Source organism: Dromiciops gliroides, chromosome 2 (genome assembly GCF_019393635.1).
Source record: "Dromiciops gliroides isolate mDroGli1 chromosome 2, mDroGli1.pri, whole genome shotgun sequence".
NCBI classification, from domain to species: Eukaryota; Metazoa; Chordata; class Mammalia; order Microbiotheria; family Microbiotheriidae; genus Dromiciops; species Dromiciops gliroides.
The window spans coordinates 581349757-581366635 of NC_057862.1; the positions used below are offsets into that span (position 1 = coordinate 581349757).

The 16879-nt window shown below is 38.6% G+C and overlaps 1 protein-coding gene across 2 annotated transcripts in view; it reads left to right on the forward strand.

The window, feature by feature from the left end:
• Positions 1–16879, forward strand: part of SPRED2 (sprouty related EVH1 domain containing 2) — a 180884-nt gene that overhangs the window by 126581 nt on the left and 37424 nt on the right. For both annotated transcript variants that reach the window (XM_043987882.1, XM_043987884.1), the window contains exon 2: positions 11077–11254. In XM_043987882.1, the coding sequence (XP_043843817.1) occupies positions 11077–11254 (178 nt within the window). The remainder of the gene's footprint in view (positions 1–11076; positions 11255–16879) is intronic.

The following is a 16879-nucleotide window of genomic DNA, read 5'->3' on the forward strand; positions in this document are numbered from 1 at the left end:
AACCAGTTATCCTCATATAGTTTCATTTAAGGGTGGACTAACATTGTCTCTGTTAACAGGAGGACCAGGATGGAGGCTCTATATCTTCAGTTAGATGAGAGCTTACTTTATAGACTAGCATTGGTGTTTATATTTTTTTGCTTTACCAGAGGCAGGGGTGGTGTAGGGCCTGGGGTAAGGAAGACTTCAATTCAAATCTTCCCTCTCAGACACTTACTGGCAGTGTGAACCTAGGCAAGTCACTTAACCTCTGTTGCCTCAGTTTCCTCAGCTATAAAAGTACCTACTTTACAGGGTTGTTGTGAGAATGAAATGAGATATTTGCCTTGGCCCATAAAAGGTTCTTTATAAAGGCATATTGCCTTCCCCTTCCCTTCTTTTACTGGGGAGTTAAACTGGATTCTGAGCATGCACTCTGCTTTTCCCAGTACACCAGACTGCTGTCTCAATTTATCGTGTATTTGAATTATTACCAGCTTATCAAATGTACAAAATTCCGTAAACAGAAGTGTTTCCGATATCTAGTAGTTTTGGTGGGGTAAATCATAGCGGAAGAAAGGGTTCTTAAGAGCTGGATTATCTTTGTTTCACTTTGTCATCCTCTGATCCTAATTAGGAAGCCCATTACACCAGTCTTCTTCACATGAGTAGTAGAAGAGAAATCATAAACCAAGGATTTAGTCTTTTGCCTCTCAAGTTTCGCTTGCCCCAACTTCTGTGTTGTATAAATCTCCTTGAAGCTCTGCCCCGCAGGGATAGTTAATTTTGGTTCACTCGGGCTTCTTTTACCTCCAAACAAGTTTAGATTCATTAAAGTCCATAAATATTTGCTGAGTTGAATTTGTTTTATTTTAAATTGATTTTACTTGAATTTTTATTCTTTGCTAATTCTAGAGCTAACTGAATTGTAGTCTTTATTTTTTAAAATTTGTAAATTTGAAGTAGATTTCTTGAATATTTGCTAATGAACTGTTGTGATGTTAAAGGCATCTAGACAAATGTCCTAATATTAGGTTTAAAGATGTTATTAATAGTTCTCTGGGGTTTGGGATTCTGATGCTAATAAAACTTCCAACCCTAATTTCCAAAATTGTCTCAACAGATCCTTAAAATAACTATTTGCAATTGGAGAAAAACCATGAGTATTTCTGTAGTAGACTGCTTACTAGGAGAGATTTAGTAAGGAAATATTTTAATATATTATTTATTCAATTAACATTTTATCTATAGGTAAATTTTCTACTTTGAATTCATTTCACATTTTTTTTTTTTTAAGAAGCAAAGGCAGGAGGGGCTGGGTGGCACATTGGATAGAGCACTGGCCCTGGATTCAGGAAGACCTGAGTTCAAATAGGACTTGACACTTGCTGGCTGTGTGACCCTGGGCAAGTCACTTAACTCTCATTGCCCCGCAAAAATGGATGGATGGATGGATGGATGGATGGATGGATGGATGGATGGAAGAAAGAAGCAAAGGCAAAGCTGAGGCCTGTCCTCTTAGTGGCAGAGGAAGGTATAGAGTTCATGTCAAGGAGAGTAAGAAAGGGGTACGTGTAGAGGAATTTGCCTTGACACAAAATAACAGAAACTGCAAAAACCAAAAATGGGTTCTTCAGGAGAGCTTAACTTAAGAGTATATTGTTTTGGGGCAGATGTGTGGCGTAGTGGATAAAGCACCAGCCCTGGATTCAGGAGGACCTCAGACACTTGACACTTACTAGCTGTGTGACCCTGGGCAAGTCACTTAACCCCCATTCCCCCCCTCCCCCAGAGTATATTGTTCTTTTTTTTTAATACTTGTGGCAAGTTTAATTGTATGACTAGAAAAACAATGTACCTATCACATGGCATGAAATAAAGCTCACTGATGAACTGATAATAGTCTTAATGGGGTCATTGACATCATTTTTGTAGGTTGGTAGAGGAATCAAGGAGGACTCCACCTTGTTAAGTGAATACCTTGTTGAAAATTTATAGGAAGACATAGGCAAGATTGGGTAGGCATTGTTGGGTCTTTAGTAACTTTGTTAAAAGAATACCAACATCAGGAACATCACTGATTCACTCAACAATTAAATGAGTAAAAATGCTTTTTACTATTTAACTCAAAATATTTTAAAAATTCATTTTAAAAACTCAAAGTTAATTGGGAAGGGTTAGAAAATCTTTGATTCAATAATTTTTATCTAAGTAATGGGACTTTTTTTTTAGTTGAGTTGAGTTTAAAGAAATGAGTCAAATTTTTCTCATTTCCCCAAGCCCTACTCAACAGCTTACAATTTAGTTCATCTTCAAATAAGGCTTTTGTCATAAATGAGCCCCCGGCTATCAATCAATACACATTTATTGAGTGCCCATTATGTACCAGGCACTGTACTAGAGATACCAAGGTAAAAATTAAGTGGTCCCTCCCCTCAAGATCCTTACACTCTATTGAGGAAATCAGCATGTACACACCCAAGGAAATACAAACTATATATCAAGTAAGTATAAGGTATGGGAAGGAGGCAGTACTGAATGCTTTGTATAGGAAAGGGTGCATGAACAGAAAGAACTTTGAAGGAAGGTGGAGATTTCACCAGGTGGAGGTGAGGCAGTTCTGTGGGCAGTGGGGGGAGGGGGGGGTACTTCGCCAGTGTAAAAGTATGGAGATCTATTATTGCATCTCTTTTCTACCCAGGCCAAAAAAAAAAAAAAGGGCGGGGCGGGGTGGGGCAGGATCTAGTGTGGTGATGGGATTCAGCTTCCCAGGTTGAAGTTAGGGAGAGAAGGAAATTTGGTGCCCTACTAGTACGGGGTAATTTTCTCTTATCTCACTGAGTGCATCTGAAACCCCTCTTTACTTTTCAGATGGTTGTCCTCAGGGACTACAAAATAATCTTACGAGCCCAAGTAAAACAAAAGTGAATTGTTTCAGTCAAATATATAATCATGGGGCAGCTGGGTGGCGCAGTGGATAAAGCACCAGCCCTGGATTCAGGAGTACCTGAGTTCAAAGCCAGCCTCAGACACTTGACACTTACTAGCTGTGTGACCCTGGGCAAGTCACTTAACCCCCATTGCCCCGCCAAAAAACAAAAAAGCCACAGTCAAATATATAATCATATAACTCATTTCAAATGCAAATAATAATTTCCTTTGGATTATGTCGTCCTCTGTGTTGTATGAAAGGAGAGAAGATTATGTCATCCTCTAAGTACCCAAAGATGGTGCCCTCACCAGGCTCACATTCTAACTGGGGAGACAAATATGAGACTAATTCAGCCCATTGGAGATGTGTATAGAGCCAGATGGTAGCTACGGTGCTAGCAGCTGGGAGGACAAGGAAAGGACTCATGAAGATGGTGGGATTGGAGCTGAATTTTGAAGGAAGCCCAGAAAGCTAGGGCTGTAGGGGGAGGAGAGGAGGGGGAGTGTCCCAGCCAGTGAAAAGGGCTTCAGAATGCCAGGAGATGGAGTTCCCTGCATGAGGAACAAAGTAAAGGCCAGTCTAAGCCAGATGGTAGAGTACACAGAGGGAAGAGTAAAGCGTAAGAAGATTGAAAAGGTATACATGTGTGGTTTCTTTTTTTAATGCTTTAAAAGCCAAAAAGAGCGTGTTCTATGTGGTCCTGGAGACCGTAAGGGGGGGCCTGGGAACAGGATCAGACCTGCCCTAGTTTTAGGGAAATCCCTTTGGCAGAGTAATGGAGGATAATTTGGAATAGGGAAAGAATTGAGGCAGGGAAGAACAATTAGAAGGGACTGAGTGACTTGCTTAAAATCATACCTTATTAAAGAAAGCATCAGGGGCCGACATAAAATCCAGACCTCCTGAATCCCAAGCCAGTCCTCTGTCTGCTAGACCATACTGCCCCTAGGGGAAAACAATGAATAATGCTGGTATCAGTAGGGATTCAAGTACACATGGAATTCTGCTCTGGTGTAGAAAATTACTTTCCTCACTGATTGAAAGGATTGTTATGGAGCAGCCAGTGTGTATATGGAAATAGCCTTAGAGAGCTAGGTGCTGTGTGACATTTTGGCAAGCCCACCCCATGAATGCCTCTCCACTGAGATGATTAGAAAGTTCCTCTCCTGCTGGGGACATCATCACTCTTCCCCCAAATGTCAAACTCAGAAAGTTATTGTTATTCTTTTTTTTTTTTGGCGGGGCAATGAGGGTTACGTGACTTGCCCGGTGTCACGCAGCTAGTAAGTGTCAGGTGCCTGAGTTCAGATTTGAACTCAGGTCCTCCTGAATCCAGGGCCAGTGCTTTAGCTGCCCTGAAAGTTATTCTTTTATAAGGAAAGAAGCCACGTGGGTTACCCTTCTTCTGTTTAGATTGTGTGCCTGACCTTTTCTTTCTCTATTGAAGTCATAGTTGTAAGCGGCAGACAATGTGGTAGATAGCTTTGGAATCAGAAAGACCCTGGTTCTGTCTCTTTACAAATACTAGTGGAGTGACCAAGAGCAAGTCGCTTAACCTCTCGGTGCCCCCAGGCAATTCTGTAAAATTAAGGTTCCTGGTTGTTAGTGAGGAGGCCATCATAGGTCTGAACTCTCCCATCTCCCCTTTCAAATCGTAGTCGACTTCATAATACATTGACAAAACAGTGCTATGGATATTATATTACACTAATTCCCTAGTTGGTGGTGTTTTTTTTTAACACTTGCCCTTTCAACTCCCCTTTGGAAGAAAGAGATTTGGGTTAAGGTTTTTGTTTCCTTACTACCCCTGTGTAGATTTTGGGGTTTTTTAAAAAAATGATTCCACAAATCAGTAAAAGTTGAATCAGTCTAAATTTCCATGTTTTTCCACAGAGAAGGTTTCCTTTTTGTTCTGGGCATAGAAGAAACCAAAGACTTGAATAGAGAAATAGAACTTTTTTTTTTCCAGATTTGTATCAAATACATTCCCAAGGCCTACAGCATTCCCAAGTGCAACCTGAACCAGATGAAAATGTAATTGGGAAATATTTAACAAAATAAATAAAAAACCAAAACCTAGATAAGTCGTTTTCCAAGAAAGTTTGGTTTACAAGGATCCTTATGTAGGTTTAGTGACTCCTTGTCTATTTAAGTTTGACACTACTGGTGTTGAGAACTCTACGAAGAAGCTTCTGTTGCCGAAATACATTTGCAATTGCTCTTATGTTTTTAGTCTTGGAAAGATGTCTAGGACAACATTGCAAGTTGAAGTGACTTACCTAAAGTCACATTTAGTATATGTCAGAAGCTGAACTTGAACCCAGATCAACTCTTAAGCTGACTCACTATCCATTATGCTACAGTGTCTCTATTGTAATACGTAAAATTACAAAGCTTACAGAAAATAGACTAGAAAAAGAATGAAAATTTTTTAATGTTGTGAGTTGCTTCTAAAGTGAAGGAGGGTCAGAGGAAAGAGCTCTGATTTTGAAATCGGAAAACCTGAGTTCAGATCCCAGCTTGGCCACCTACGAAACCCTGTGGGCTTTTCCTCATCTGGAGAATATAAAATAGATTTAGTAGGGCATCTTTTGAGATAATAGTCCCACTTCACCACCCTACGGTCTTCCAACCCCCCATTAGTGAAAAGGCACTAGACTGTGACCTTGAGCAAGTCATTCATGGTTTAAAATCTAGAAGAAACCGAACACACCACCCCCTTTTTTAAACAAGTGAGTCCCAGAAAAAAAAATGGAATAATTTGTCTAAGGACAGCTGTTCAGTCATTTTACAGTTGTGTTTGACTCATTTTACAGTTGTGTTTGACCCCATTTGGGGTTTTTCCAGCAAAGTTACTGGAGCAGTTTGCCATTTCCTTCTCCGACTCATTTGACAGATGAGAAAACTCAGGCAAACAGGGTTAAGTGACCTGTCCAGGGTCACACAGCCAGTAAGTGTCAGAAGCCAGATTTGAACTCAGGAAGATGAGTCTTACTAACTCCAGGCCTGGTCTCTGTGTACTATGGCACCACCTAGCTGCCTCTAATCTAAGGGCATATTGGTAGTAAATTAGTAAGTAGGATGAGGATTCAAACTCTGGTCTTCTGACTCCAGGTTCAATGCCCTTTCTACATGATACCACGGGACTGCTAAAAGCTATGTTTGTATTTCTGCATCTCTACTATTTCTTGCTTAGCTCATGATGTAACCAAAAGCAGGAAGGCCTTGAGAAGACTGATTACCCCCTCCCTACTCCTTTGAGTAAAATCTGCAGCCATGGGATAAAGATAGATTGAGGGGAGTGAGCTTAGAACCTGGTTTTGATTCTGCTATTGACTTGGTATATGACCATAAATAATTTAATCTCTACCTCAATATCTTCAACTACAAAAGTTAGAGGAATACCAACCCTATCCACTTTACAGGATTATCATGAGGATCAAGTGAAAAGAATATATGTGAAAAGTGGAGTGGGGGAGTATAAAATGCTGTGCAAAGATCTAGAAGAAACCTAACACACAACACCCCCTTTTTAACAAGTGAGTCCCAGAAAAGATAAAATAACTTGTCTAATTCAGTTGTTGTTGTTTTTCAGTTGTAATTGTTTATACAAATTCGTGAGCAGCCCAGGGTCAAGAGGATTCCTCTTCTTGAGTTCAAATCTGGCTTCAAACACTTATGAGCTGTGTGACCCTGGGCAAGTCACTTAATCCTGTTTATATCAGATTCCTCAACTGTCAAATGAGCTGGAGAAGGAAATGCCAAACCACTCCAGTATCTTTGCCAAGAAAACTCCAAATGAGGTCAGGAAAGAGTGAAAAACAACTAAACAACAACGTAGAGATGCAGGAGATTTGTACCTAAGTTCAGAATAGAGCTAGAAAATAGAATGTTATTACAGGATGAACAGTCTGGGATGAAGAGAAGGCTGGGAACCCAGAGACCCAGTCAGCACCACATAGAAACCTTACAGGAGCCAGCTATTATGCAGGGAGGGATAGGATTCCTTTGGGATTCCCTAACTTTATTCTCTAATATGAGGAGAATAGAAGTTCCTTGAGGGACTGACTCCCTCAGAGCCTAACCACAAGTACATAAGAAGTGCTTGTTGAATGAATGGATTTTAGGCATTATGGTATTTCTGACTGCAAAATCCTTTCCTAATTTTCCTTCCCCTTTGAGCTCTCTTTTCGTCTCCCCCAATATTTGTAGGCCCAGCAGTTCCCTAGCATAATGACAGGCACACAGTAGGTACATTATAAATACTTGTTGATTAATTGAGGCACAGAAAAGTTGACTGACTTGGCAGGGTTACCAGAAGAGTTAGGAGACCTAGACAGAAGAAGAATTGGGGGGGGGGGGAGATGGGGGTTAAGTGACTTGCCCAGGGTCACACAGCTAGTAAGTGTCAAGTGCCTGAGGCCGGATATGAACTCAGGGACTCCTGAATCCAGGGCTGGTGCTTTATCCACTGCGTCACCTAGCTGCCCCCAGAAGGAGGATTTTTAAACAAAAATAACAAAACCTCAATAACTCAAGCCACACAAGCCAAATGCCAAAACTTAGTTTGGGTTAATGTCTAATAGGTATTTGGAGAAGGCCTTCCTGTAGAACATACCTTCTAGCCTCTTGTGTTCCTTTAAGATTCTATAACCTAGAAATGTGGCTCTGCATTTATTATAGCAGCCTTTGCTTTTCTCCATTCATCCTATGGTAGAACTATTGTCTCTCCGTCCTTTGATAAAGAAAACAAATCCCCTTCAATTCCTTTACTTGTCTATGTCCCCTCCACAATAACCCCATCTGTGTTTTTCAAAGATGGCATTTTCTTTCCTTCCATAAGGAAAAAAATGGGCGGAGGCAGGGTCTGGGGAAGAAGGAACTCTTTCTATAGTCTACCTTTTAGTAGGCAAGTTCATTGTCGTTTTTGTTCTGGGTGGGGTTGAGTGACTGAAGACCTTAAATACACAGCAGATAGGAAACAGTTGGCTGGCTGCCCTGCAGCTGGATAATCCAGACAGATATTGTTTCCTTCTCAGTTTTTAATGCTCTACTTTAACCCTGTTGACTTCTTTTAAAGAACCAACCACATGCTTCAGTGCCTCAGTTCATCCTGGTCCACTTTTTTTTTTTTTTTTTAAGATTGGTGTATTCAGGGGGAAGGGGGGACAATGGGAGGCAGGGTGTAGGAGTAGGAGAGAGGACGGGAAGGAAGATTTTGCAAAGAGCAGAAAGTTACAGTAGGAGTTGGTGGCATGGGGGAGGTATCTCTTGGGTTGGCGAATATCTCCCACCTGAATTTTAAAAATTAATCTCTCATTGGTAAAAATGTTTTCTTGAAATGTTGAATGGATTGCATCAATTCAAATGATGCAAACTTTTTTTCTTCACCCATAATCTCCTTTCATGTCTCCATACCCCTCTACCTCTCCTCCCAAAAAGGTGCCCCTAGCTGCTGAAGCCCAGTAAAAGACAGGTCATGTTTAAATCAGAGGTGTAGGGGACTTGAGTTCTGCACCTTAGTAATTTCCTGTCAAAATGAACTGGTAACGCGGGTATAGGATTAGGAAGGCCAATGTGGTTAACTCTGGGAAATGCCTCAGCCAGCCTGTTCTAAGCCCCTGTGGGAGAGATGCCCGAAGAACACAGAAAAGTTTGTGTATAGCTGATGTGGGTAGGGAGAAAGAAAGAGCATTTAACATCTGCCAGCCAGAGAAGTGGTAAACAAAGCCTAGGCTCTAGAGAAGTAATCCAGCCTCCTAAACTGGTTTTTCCTGGGCAGTCAAGGCCAATGAGTGAGTCAAAAACCTTGTTCTTTAAGTGTGAATTTTCCAGCTAATTGCTTCAGTTTTCCACTTCATTTTCCATTAGCAGGGGCAGCCTTCCCCTTAGACCATGGTAATTCTATACATTTTTGGAGAAATATAATGCCAAAAGTTTTTTTTTTAAACATTAGAATGCAAATTTCAGGCTACCCTAGTTCTCAGAATTATCTGCAAATAATTAGCTCCTCTTTTACCTAGTTTGCTTTGCATGTGTACACAAGGAGAGACATTCCAACTCTGTGATGGACCTTGTTCCTCATTTGATCTCTGACCATTGACAAGCATTTAAATTTTATTACTCTGCTTTCCCTTCAGTGAAATGGGAAAAATAGCTTGATCAGCAAGCTATTGTGACATTTGTGAGTCTACTTTCATTAAACATCTTCTATTTCATCAAAAATCGAAGCTAAATTGTTGTAAAAGTATTTGTGTATATATTTCACCTTTGATATGTGAAATGTGTCTAGACTGTCCGTCATATGCAAATAGACGAATTACCAAGTTGATGGTCTTTTGGAAATAAATAATTGTTCCAAAATGTGACAAAGAATGAGAAAAGGCTGGATTTGGTCTCTGGAAGAAGCAGAATTTGGCAGATTTTCAGAGTAACTTATTGTGAAACTAAAGTTATTTAGACTAACAAATAAAATGGTAAACAGAAGGCTATGTTGTAGGCGAGATAGTTGAAGGAAAACGTTTTGTAAGCTATATAAACTGTTTGGTGATTTGCTTTTGATTTGAATGTTTATCATCCTTGTAATCTTATATCAAAACATAACTAGATTTCTGAAATGTTGAAAATCAGTTTTTATAAAATCAAGTTTTAAGGGTTAAAGACTGTCTGACCTTCCTTTTTAGGAAAATCAAACTGAAGGCATAATTTATAGATGCCACTTGATACATAGTGTAACTGGTTATATTTTCAGAGCTTGTACCCCAAACTCACTTGTAAATAGGCTGTACAAGTTTCCATTTAAATCTTTAGAATAGATGTATATGCCTTTACATGACCATAAGATTTTTAAATATGACCTAAGAATTATTAAGGAATTACATTTTATGATGATTTTTGGCAATTACCTTTTTTGTTATGTCAGTGTAAAGATTTATTAGTAAGGAATTGCTCTCTAACATCTTTTCCTTTTTAAACAAATTTAATACAATGCAGTTCTTAATTCACAAAGTCATATACAAATTATTCAGTCAGAGAGTCCTTAGATTTCATCTAGTCTAGTGTCCTTGTTTTAGGGAGGAGGAATCTAAGATGATAGAAGTACTGTGGGGTACCAAAGATAGGAAGGTTTCGCTCTGCATGTAGAAAAGTCATAGTTATATCAATTTTATAGAAAACACACAGTGAACCTCGAATTGGAAAAGACCTGGGTTCAAATCCCATTTTCAGTACCCACTAACTTTATAAACCATTGGGAAGTCCTTTAATAATGGCCAGCATTTATTTATAAAGCACCAAGAGCTTTCACAAATGCTTTACAAACATTATCTCATTTGATCCTTGGATAACGCTAGGTAGTAAGTGCTATTATTATCCTATATTTCCAGCTGAAAAACTCGAGCAATTTGCCCAGGGTGATATATTTAGTTGGTTACTGAGGCAGGATTTGAACCCTTGTCTTTCTGACTCCCAAGACCAGCACTCTATTATCACCATCATTATCATCATCACCACATAGCTGCCTGCCCCTAACCTTTCTGAACCTCTCTGTAAAATGGGAATGGTGATAGTACCTGTAATAACTACTTCACAGGATTGTTCTGAGAATCCAATGATAGAATATCTATTTAATTGCTCTTTAGACATCTTTGGAAGCTATGTAAGTATCCATTGTTATTAAAAGTAAAAATGCTTGTAAATTACATAATTAGGGAATGTTTTATCCTGGTTAAAAAGAAAAATATATTGGATTTCTGCTGTTATAGCTGTCATTTTAAATAGTGCTTTAATGTTTACAAAGTGCTTTATATAGGTCATCTCATTTGATGCTCACCACAGCCCTAAGAGGATGTTGTTATAGGTATTATACCCTAAGACAACTGGGGCTGAGAAGTCAAGTGACTTGCCTGTGGCATCAACTAGTAAGTGTAAGAGAATAGATTCAGATACATGTTTCTTCCACATTCTCCACACAATGCCAGGTTGCCTTTCCATAGAAGACAATATTAACTCTTGACCTTATGAGTGCTAGTTTTCCATATTTAAGTTGTGTTTGGGATATTGGTTTGTTGGCCCACTGAAAGAGTTTGTTATATGGAATCAGTAGGAGGCAAAGCTCACAACAAATTTATCTTACCAAGTTGTGTTTTTTGTTGTTGTCATTTTAGTGACAGCTATATTGTTCGTGTCAAAGCTGTGGTTATGACCCGAGATGACTCCAGTGGGGGATGGTTACCTCAAGAAGGAGGTGGTATCAGTCGAGTTGGTGTCTGCAAGGTCATGCACCCAGAAGGGAATGGAAGAAGCGGTTTTCTTATCCATGGGGAACGGCAGAAAGACAAGCTGGTAAGAACAGATATAAAACTTGTGGATTAAATTGCTGACAACTGATTTTTTTTCCCTGAAGATAAGTTTAAAACTTTTCTCCCCAACACCCTCCCCATCCCCTTTCATGTTTCTCTTTTTCTTAATTTCTAATTCTTAGGAGAAAAGTTTCAGAAGTTAGACTCTGAAGCCAAGACCAGATTACATAACAAGACCTTTGTTTCAAATAAAGGCTTCTTCATCCCCCATACCTTAATCTAGGGGTACTTCGTGTGTGTGTGTGTGTGTGTGTGTGTGTGTGTGTGTGTGTGTGTGTGTGTGTGTGTGTGTATGCTGGGGATCCCTTGGACAGTCTGGTGAAACCTATGTACCCCTTTCTCAGAATGTTTATGAATGAAAAAAATAAAATTCTTGGGCCTACAAAGGAAACCAGTTATATTTAAATATGATTATCAAAATGCTTTTCTTTTAAAAAGTTCACAGATCCTAAGTTAAGAACCCTTGCCTTAGCCCAAAGTAGCTTCGGTTGCAACTGAACTGCTTTTCTCAGTCAGTGATAAGTTTTCAGATGTCTGGGTTGTTCTCCCCCAACCCCCACCAGATTTAGAACTTCTGCCATCTTGGTGGAATTAAGCAAACTACCCATTCAGAGATCAGACCTTACAGCTATGACGGAGTCAGTCACATTGTATGGCCCAGTGGCTGCGAAAGCTTTGAAACCTAATGCATTATTCAGAGCGAGCTATTCCTGAGTTGGATTGGTAGAGTTAAAATGTGGGGGCAGGTTGTCTCCTGGCATACTGTTCCTTCCAAATAGATGTTTACCTAAAAGACAGTGTAGCTTTTATTGCACAAAATTAATGAATAAAACATGTTTTGGAGGGGGAAAAAAAGCAGTAACAGGAAAATTAGCCAAATCAACCTTCTATTGGCATCTGCTTCCTCCCATGATTCTTTGAAGAAGGTACTTTAGTGTTATAGAAACTAAAAATATGTTGAATGCTAACTCTACTTTAAATTAGCAATAGTGTTTATGAAAAAGCTATGAAGTTCTCCTAGAGGCAGCTCGAACACTCTTCATGTTTGTTGCCTATATTATGTACTGGAAATTTACTTTCAGAAGCCAGAAAGGGATTCAAAATAGTCAACATATCCTCAACTAAATGCTGTATGCTACGTAGGAAGTATATGTAATATGCATAATAAGTGTATAATATGAGCAGGTTAATGTTACTCTGAGGATATTAACACTTACATTCTTAATCTTTGTATTGCAGAATTTGCAATCTGAATGTTCTTTTGCAGTCACTTTTCCTTTTTTAAAAGCAATTAGGAAAGAGAGACAATTTTAGCTATAGGTCAGAAGATTTACATTTTGACAGTTCTAAAAGCTTTTGTTAATAAGCCTTGGGTGCCAGTATCCTTCACTTCCTGCAATGGTTCTATTATAGAAACATTCATTGTACATAATGTGAATTTTTGTAAATGGAAACTTATTTGGGAAATAATAAAGAAGTTCATTGATTTAAAGGAATTGTTTGAAAAGAATGATTGGTAAAGAAATTGTTTACTTCCACATTTTTAAAACTTATTTTTGGAAATTTAGATTTCTCATGTAATTTTATTTAAACTAATATAATATTGTGTGTGTGTGTGCATGCACACATGTGCATACCAAAGCAGTATAACATAGGGACTCAGTCAAGACTTAGCATTGGCTTCCCTTTTACATTTTACATTAGCCTGATAATTAATCACTTAATTTTTGTATAAAAATTTTCTTTTTAGTGTTAATTGTACAAAGGGTACTTCTGTCCATTCACCCAAGAAGCATTCTAAGCATAGAATTCTATTGTTGGTTCTGGGAAAGCTTAGCTATGACAAAACATGACCTACTAGAGCCTGGAAGGATGAGAAAAAAAGCTTCAGGATTATGACACATATATACACATTTCAGTTCATTCATGTGTTAAGTACCTATTGTGTGCAAGGCACTGTGGCACATAATGTTTAATGCAGAATAATGCATGACACCTGCATAAGGTTAGTGCAAACTGTATAAAGTCCCAATCGAGGGAGGTGGTCATTGAATTGGAGTTTAAAGAATGGGTAGGAATTGAACGGGCCAAAGATGAAGGGTAATGCCAGTATAGAAGGGAGCATGAACAAATGTGGGGAAGTACACAGCACATAATGGGCATAACAACCAGCCTGGCAGCAACAGTAGTAGTAGTAGTAGTAGTAGTAGTGGTGGTGGTGGTAGTGGCAGTGGTAGTGGTAGTAGTCATCCCCATTTCTTAAGCTGATTTTTTTTCTTCTTCAAAAGGGAAAACTGTTACATGTTGTGGTAGGTTTTTTCCTTTATGTTCACATTATTCAGGTGACTGGACCAATTTCAGCATAAATTTTCCTAGGAGAATTGACCTTTGGTTTTAATCTAAGCATGGAAAATTTCAACCAAAGGATAAGTAGTTGTTGTTTTTTTCTCCCTGAAATTGTAGGGAGAGTGAAGAGTTAGTAACATTGGTTAATTTGATTTTTTAAAGATTTCATCTAGAGGATATTGCAAATTTTTAATTGTACAGACATTTGTAACTGTAAAAATCCCTAATTTGGACTTCTCTAATTCCAGATTTATTATTATTCAGACACAGGTTGGTCTGAGCTAAAGTTGTTTCCTTTTGCACTCACTATTCCACACCAAGCAAAGCTCTTTGCAAATAGTAGGCACTCAAGAAAAATATTTGTTGAGTTGAGATTTTTTAAAAAGTTTTATTAGGCAGTTTTTAAAATAGTAAGCATTAACCAGCAGATAGAGGGTTAGCCTTGGAGTCAGGAAGAGGACCTGCCTTTGGTACAAATAATAGCTCTATAATGAAAATTAAATCCAAACTTCTCAGTGTCCCAAGCAAACCTGTCTTAAGACTCTGAATTATGAGAGGAGCTATTGAACTGTATCAGTGGAAGGCATTTCCTTGTGTCATTTTAATATCCCTAGCGATAGTAATAGTATATAGCACTTTAAGGCTTTCACACACGTCTCTTTTGATAAAAATGTTGAAATTATCCCCCTAATCCACCTTTAAATTTTATTGATTAATAAGTTATGTCGGGGGCAGCTATGTGGCATAGTGGATAAAGCACTGGCCCTGGATTCAGGAGGACCTGAGTTCAAATGTGGTCTTAGACAGTTGGCATTTACTAGCTGTGTGACCTGTCACTTAACCACCATTGCCCCCCCCCAAAAAAAAAGCGTTATGTCAATAAGCTGCTTTGATTATAGATAATGTAAATAGAAGGTTAGTGCACTAGATTTAACTCTGACCCCAGGCTTTTTAACTCAGCCACTGCCACTAGCTACATGACTATATATGAGCTACTTTGCCTTATTGAGACTCAGTTTCTTCACCACTGGCACAAGGAGGTTAGACTGATTCCTTTGAAAAGTTTCTTTCAGCCCTAATGATCTGTGATTGATTATCCTGGTGCTTTGATACACACTAAATTACCAACCCCCCCAAAAAAATCTTATTCAGGGACTTTTATTTGACATGTTGCAAGTTATCTTTTTTTGAAATTATCAATTTTATGAACCCTTCCAAACTTTTTAATTCTCTTAAAATAATATGATTCTAGTTATTTTAAAATTGTTGATAGCTTATTCTTTTGTGGGGGGGGTGAAGCAATTGGGGTTAAGTGACTTGCCCAGGGTCACACAGCTAATAAGTGTCAAGTGTCTGAAGTCAAATTTGAACTCGGGTCCTCCTGAATCCAAGGCCCGTGCTCTAAATACTGCGCCACCTAGCTGCCCCAATAGCTTATTCTTTATATTAAATTTAGACCAAATTCTACCGCTCTGCCTAGTTCTTCTAAATTAATTCTTTACTTTTTTATTGTGATCACGACCAAAGAAACATTGAGATTATACAGCTAAACAAAATCCTCATAGCATTCAGAATATTGAGGTCATGGGGTGGGGGGGGGGGTTGTGGGGCAATGAGGGTTAAGTGACTTGCCCAGGGTCACACAGCTAGTAAGTGTCAAGTGTCTGAGGTCAGATTTTGAACTCAGGTCCTCCTGAATCCAGGGCTAGTGCTTTATCCACTGCACTACCTAGCTGCCCCAGAGATCTTAATACATTATGGAAGAAAACCAGAATATTTTAAGACCAACAACAAAAGAAAATTTTTCTTTTACCTATTTAAAATGACTATTTAAAACAACTTTAGGAGATTAGTATTTATTCAATCAGTAAGTATTTAGTGAGTACTTCTTATGTGCAGAGCATCATGCTAAATAGTAGAATATAAACTAAGACTTGGAAATGACCCATCTTCAAAGAGCTCAATGACTTAGGGAAACAGAGTGCACATGAAACTGTTGTAAAAATAAATGATAGCCAATGAGTAAATCGTAATTGTGTGGTACAATCAAAATATATAGGCAGCTAGAAGCACCATGGAATGCGTGTCAGATTTGGCATCAAAAGACCCTGGTTAAAAATCTCATCTCTCTTTTTTTCACCACCTATTCAACATTAGGCAATTCACTTTAATCTTTCTGGGCCTCCGTTTCCTTGTCAATAAAACAAATGGTTTGGACAAGGTAACATGAAGGCTCTTCCAGCCTCAAATTTGTGATCCTATTTAATTCCTAGGGAAATGAAAATCAGTGCAAGCTAGGCTAATCAGAGCAGGTTTCATTAAGGAGATGATTTGAACTGAGCCTTGAAGGATGGTTAGAATTCTGAAAGGAGTGTTTTTATATAACAGGATCAGCAGTTGGCACAGAATCAGGAGTGAACTTGATGCATTTGTGGGATGTTGTTTTCATCCCGATTCATTGACATAATACTTTTTCCTATAGAGATCTTTATAACTTTTAAAGCATTTTCCATACATGATCTTATCTGATCCCAACAACAACTGGACAGTTATTATTCTTGTTTCATGGATTACAAAACAGTTTCAGAGAGGTTATATGACTTGTCCAAGTGGACATAGCTAGTAAGAGACTGGAAAGAACTTAGTTTTTTTTATCTGTTGCACCATTTTTAGAGCAAGAGAGGGAATGACACGATATAGCAGTATTCAAGGAAAATGAGTCTGTCATAGATGGGAAGGAGGGACGGCTACTGGAGTCAGGAATACCAGTTGGAAAGTTATTTAGTCCAGTAATAAGAGCCTGAATTAGAAATTGCCACTGCAAATGGAAAGGAAGAGCTATTACAAAAGCTATTTCTAAGGAAAAATTGATAGGCCCTGGTGACTACCTGGATGTGGGGGGACATACCAGAGAAGGGCGTCCAAGTCTGAGTTTGGGTAGCAGAGAAAATAGTAGTGTAATAAAGACAGACCAAAAACAAGTTAAGAGGGAGTGAGGGCGAAGATAGTAAATTCATTTTTAAATGTATAGAATTTGACCAAGGTATCCCAATCAATAGGTAGTTAATTGGATCTGAAGAAGGGACAACTTTTAAAGGTTAGGTTGGCACCATTAGTAGAGAGATTATAGCTGAAACCTTGAGACTAGATGAATGAAATAATCAGTTAGAAAACAGAAGAAAGACAAGAACTTATGAAGTAAATTGAGAAGGAGCAGGTAGAGAACTAAGCAGGACGAGAAGAATTCAATTATCTCCCAAGC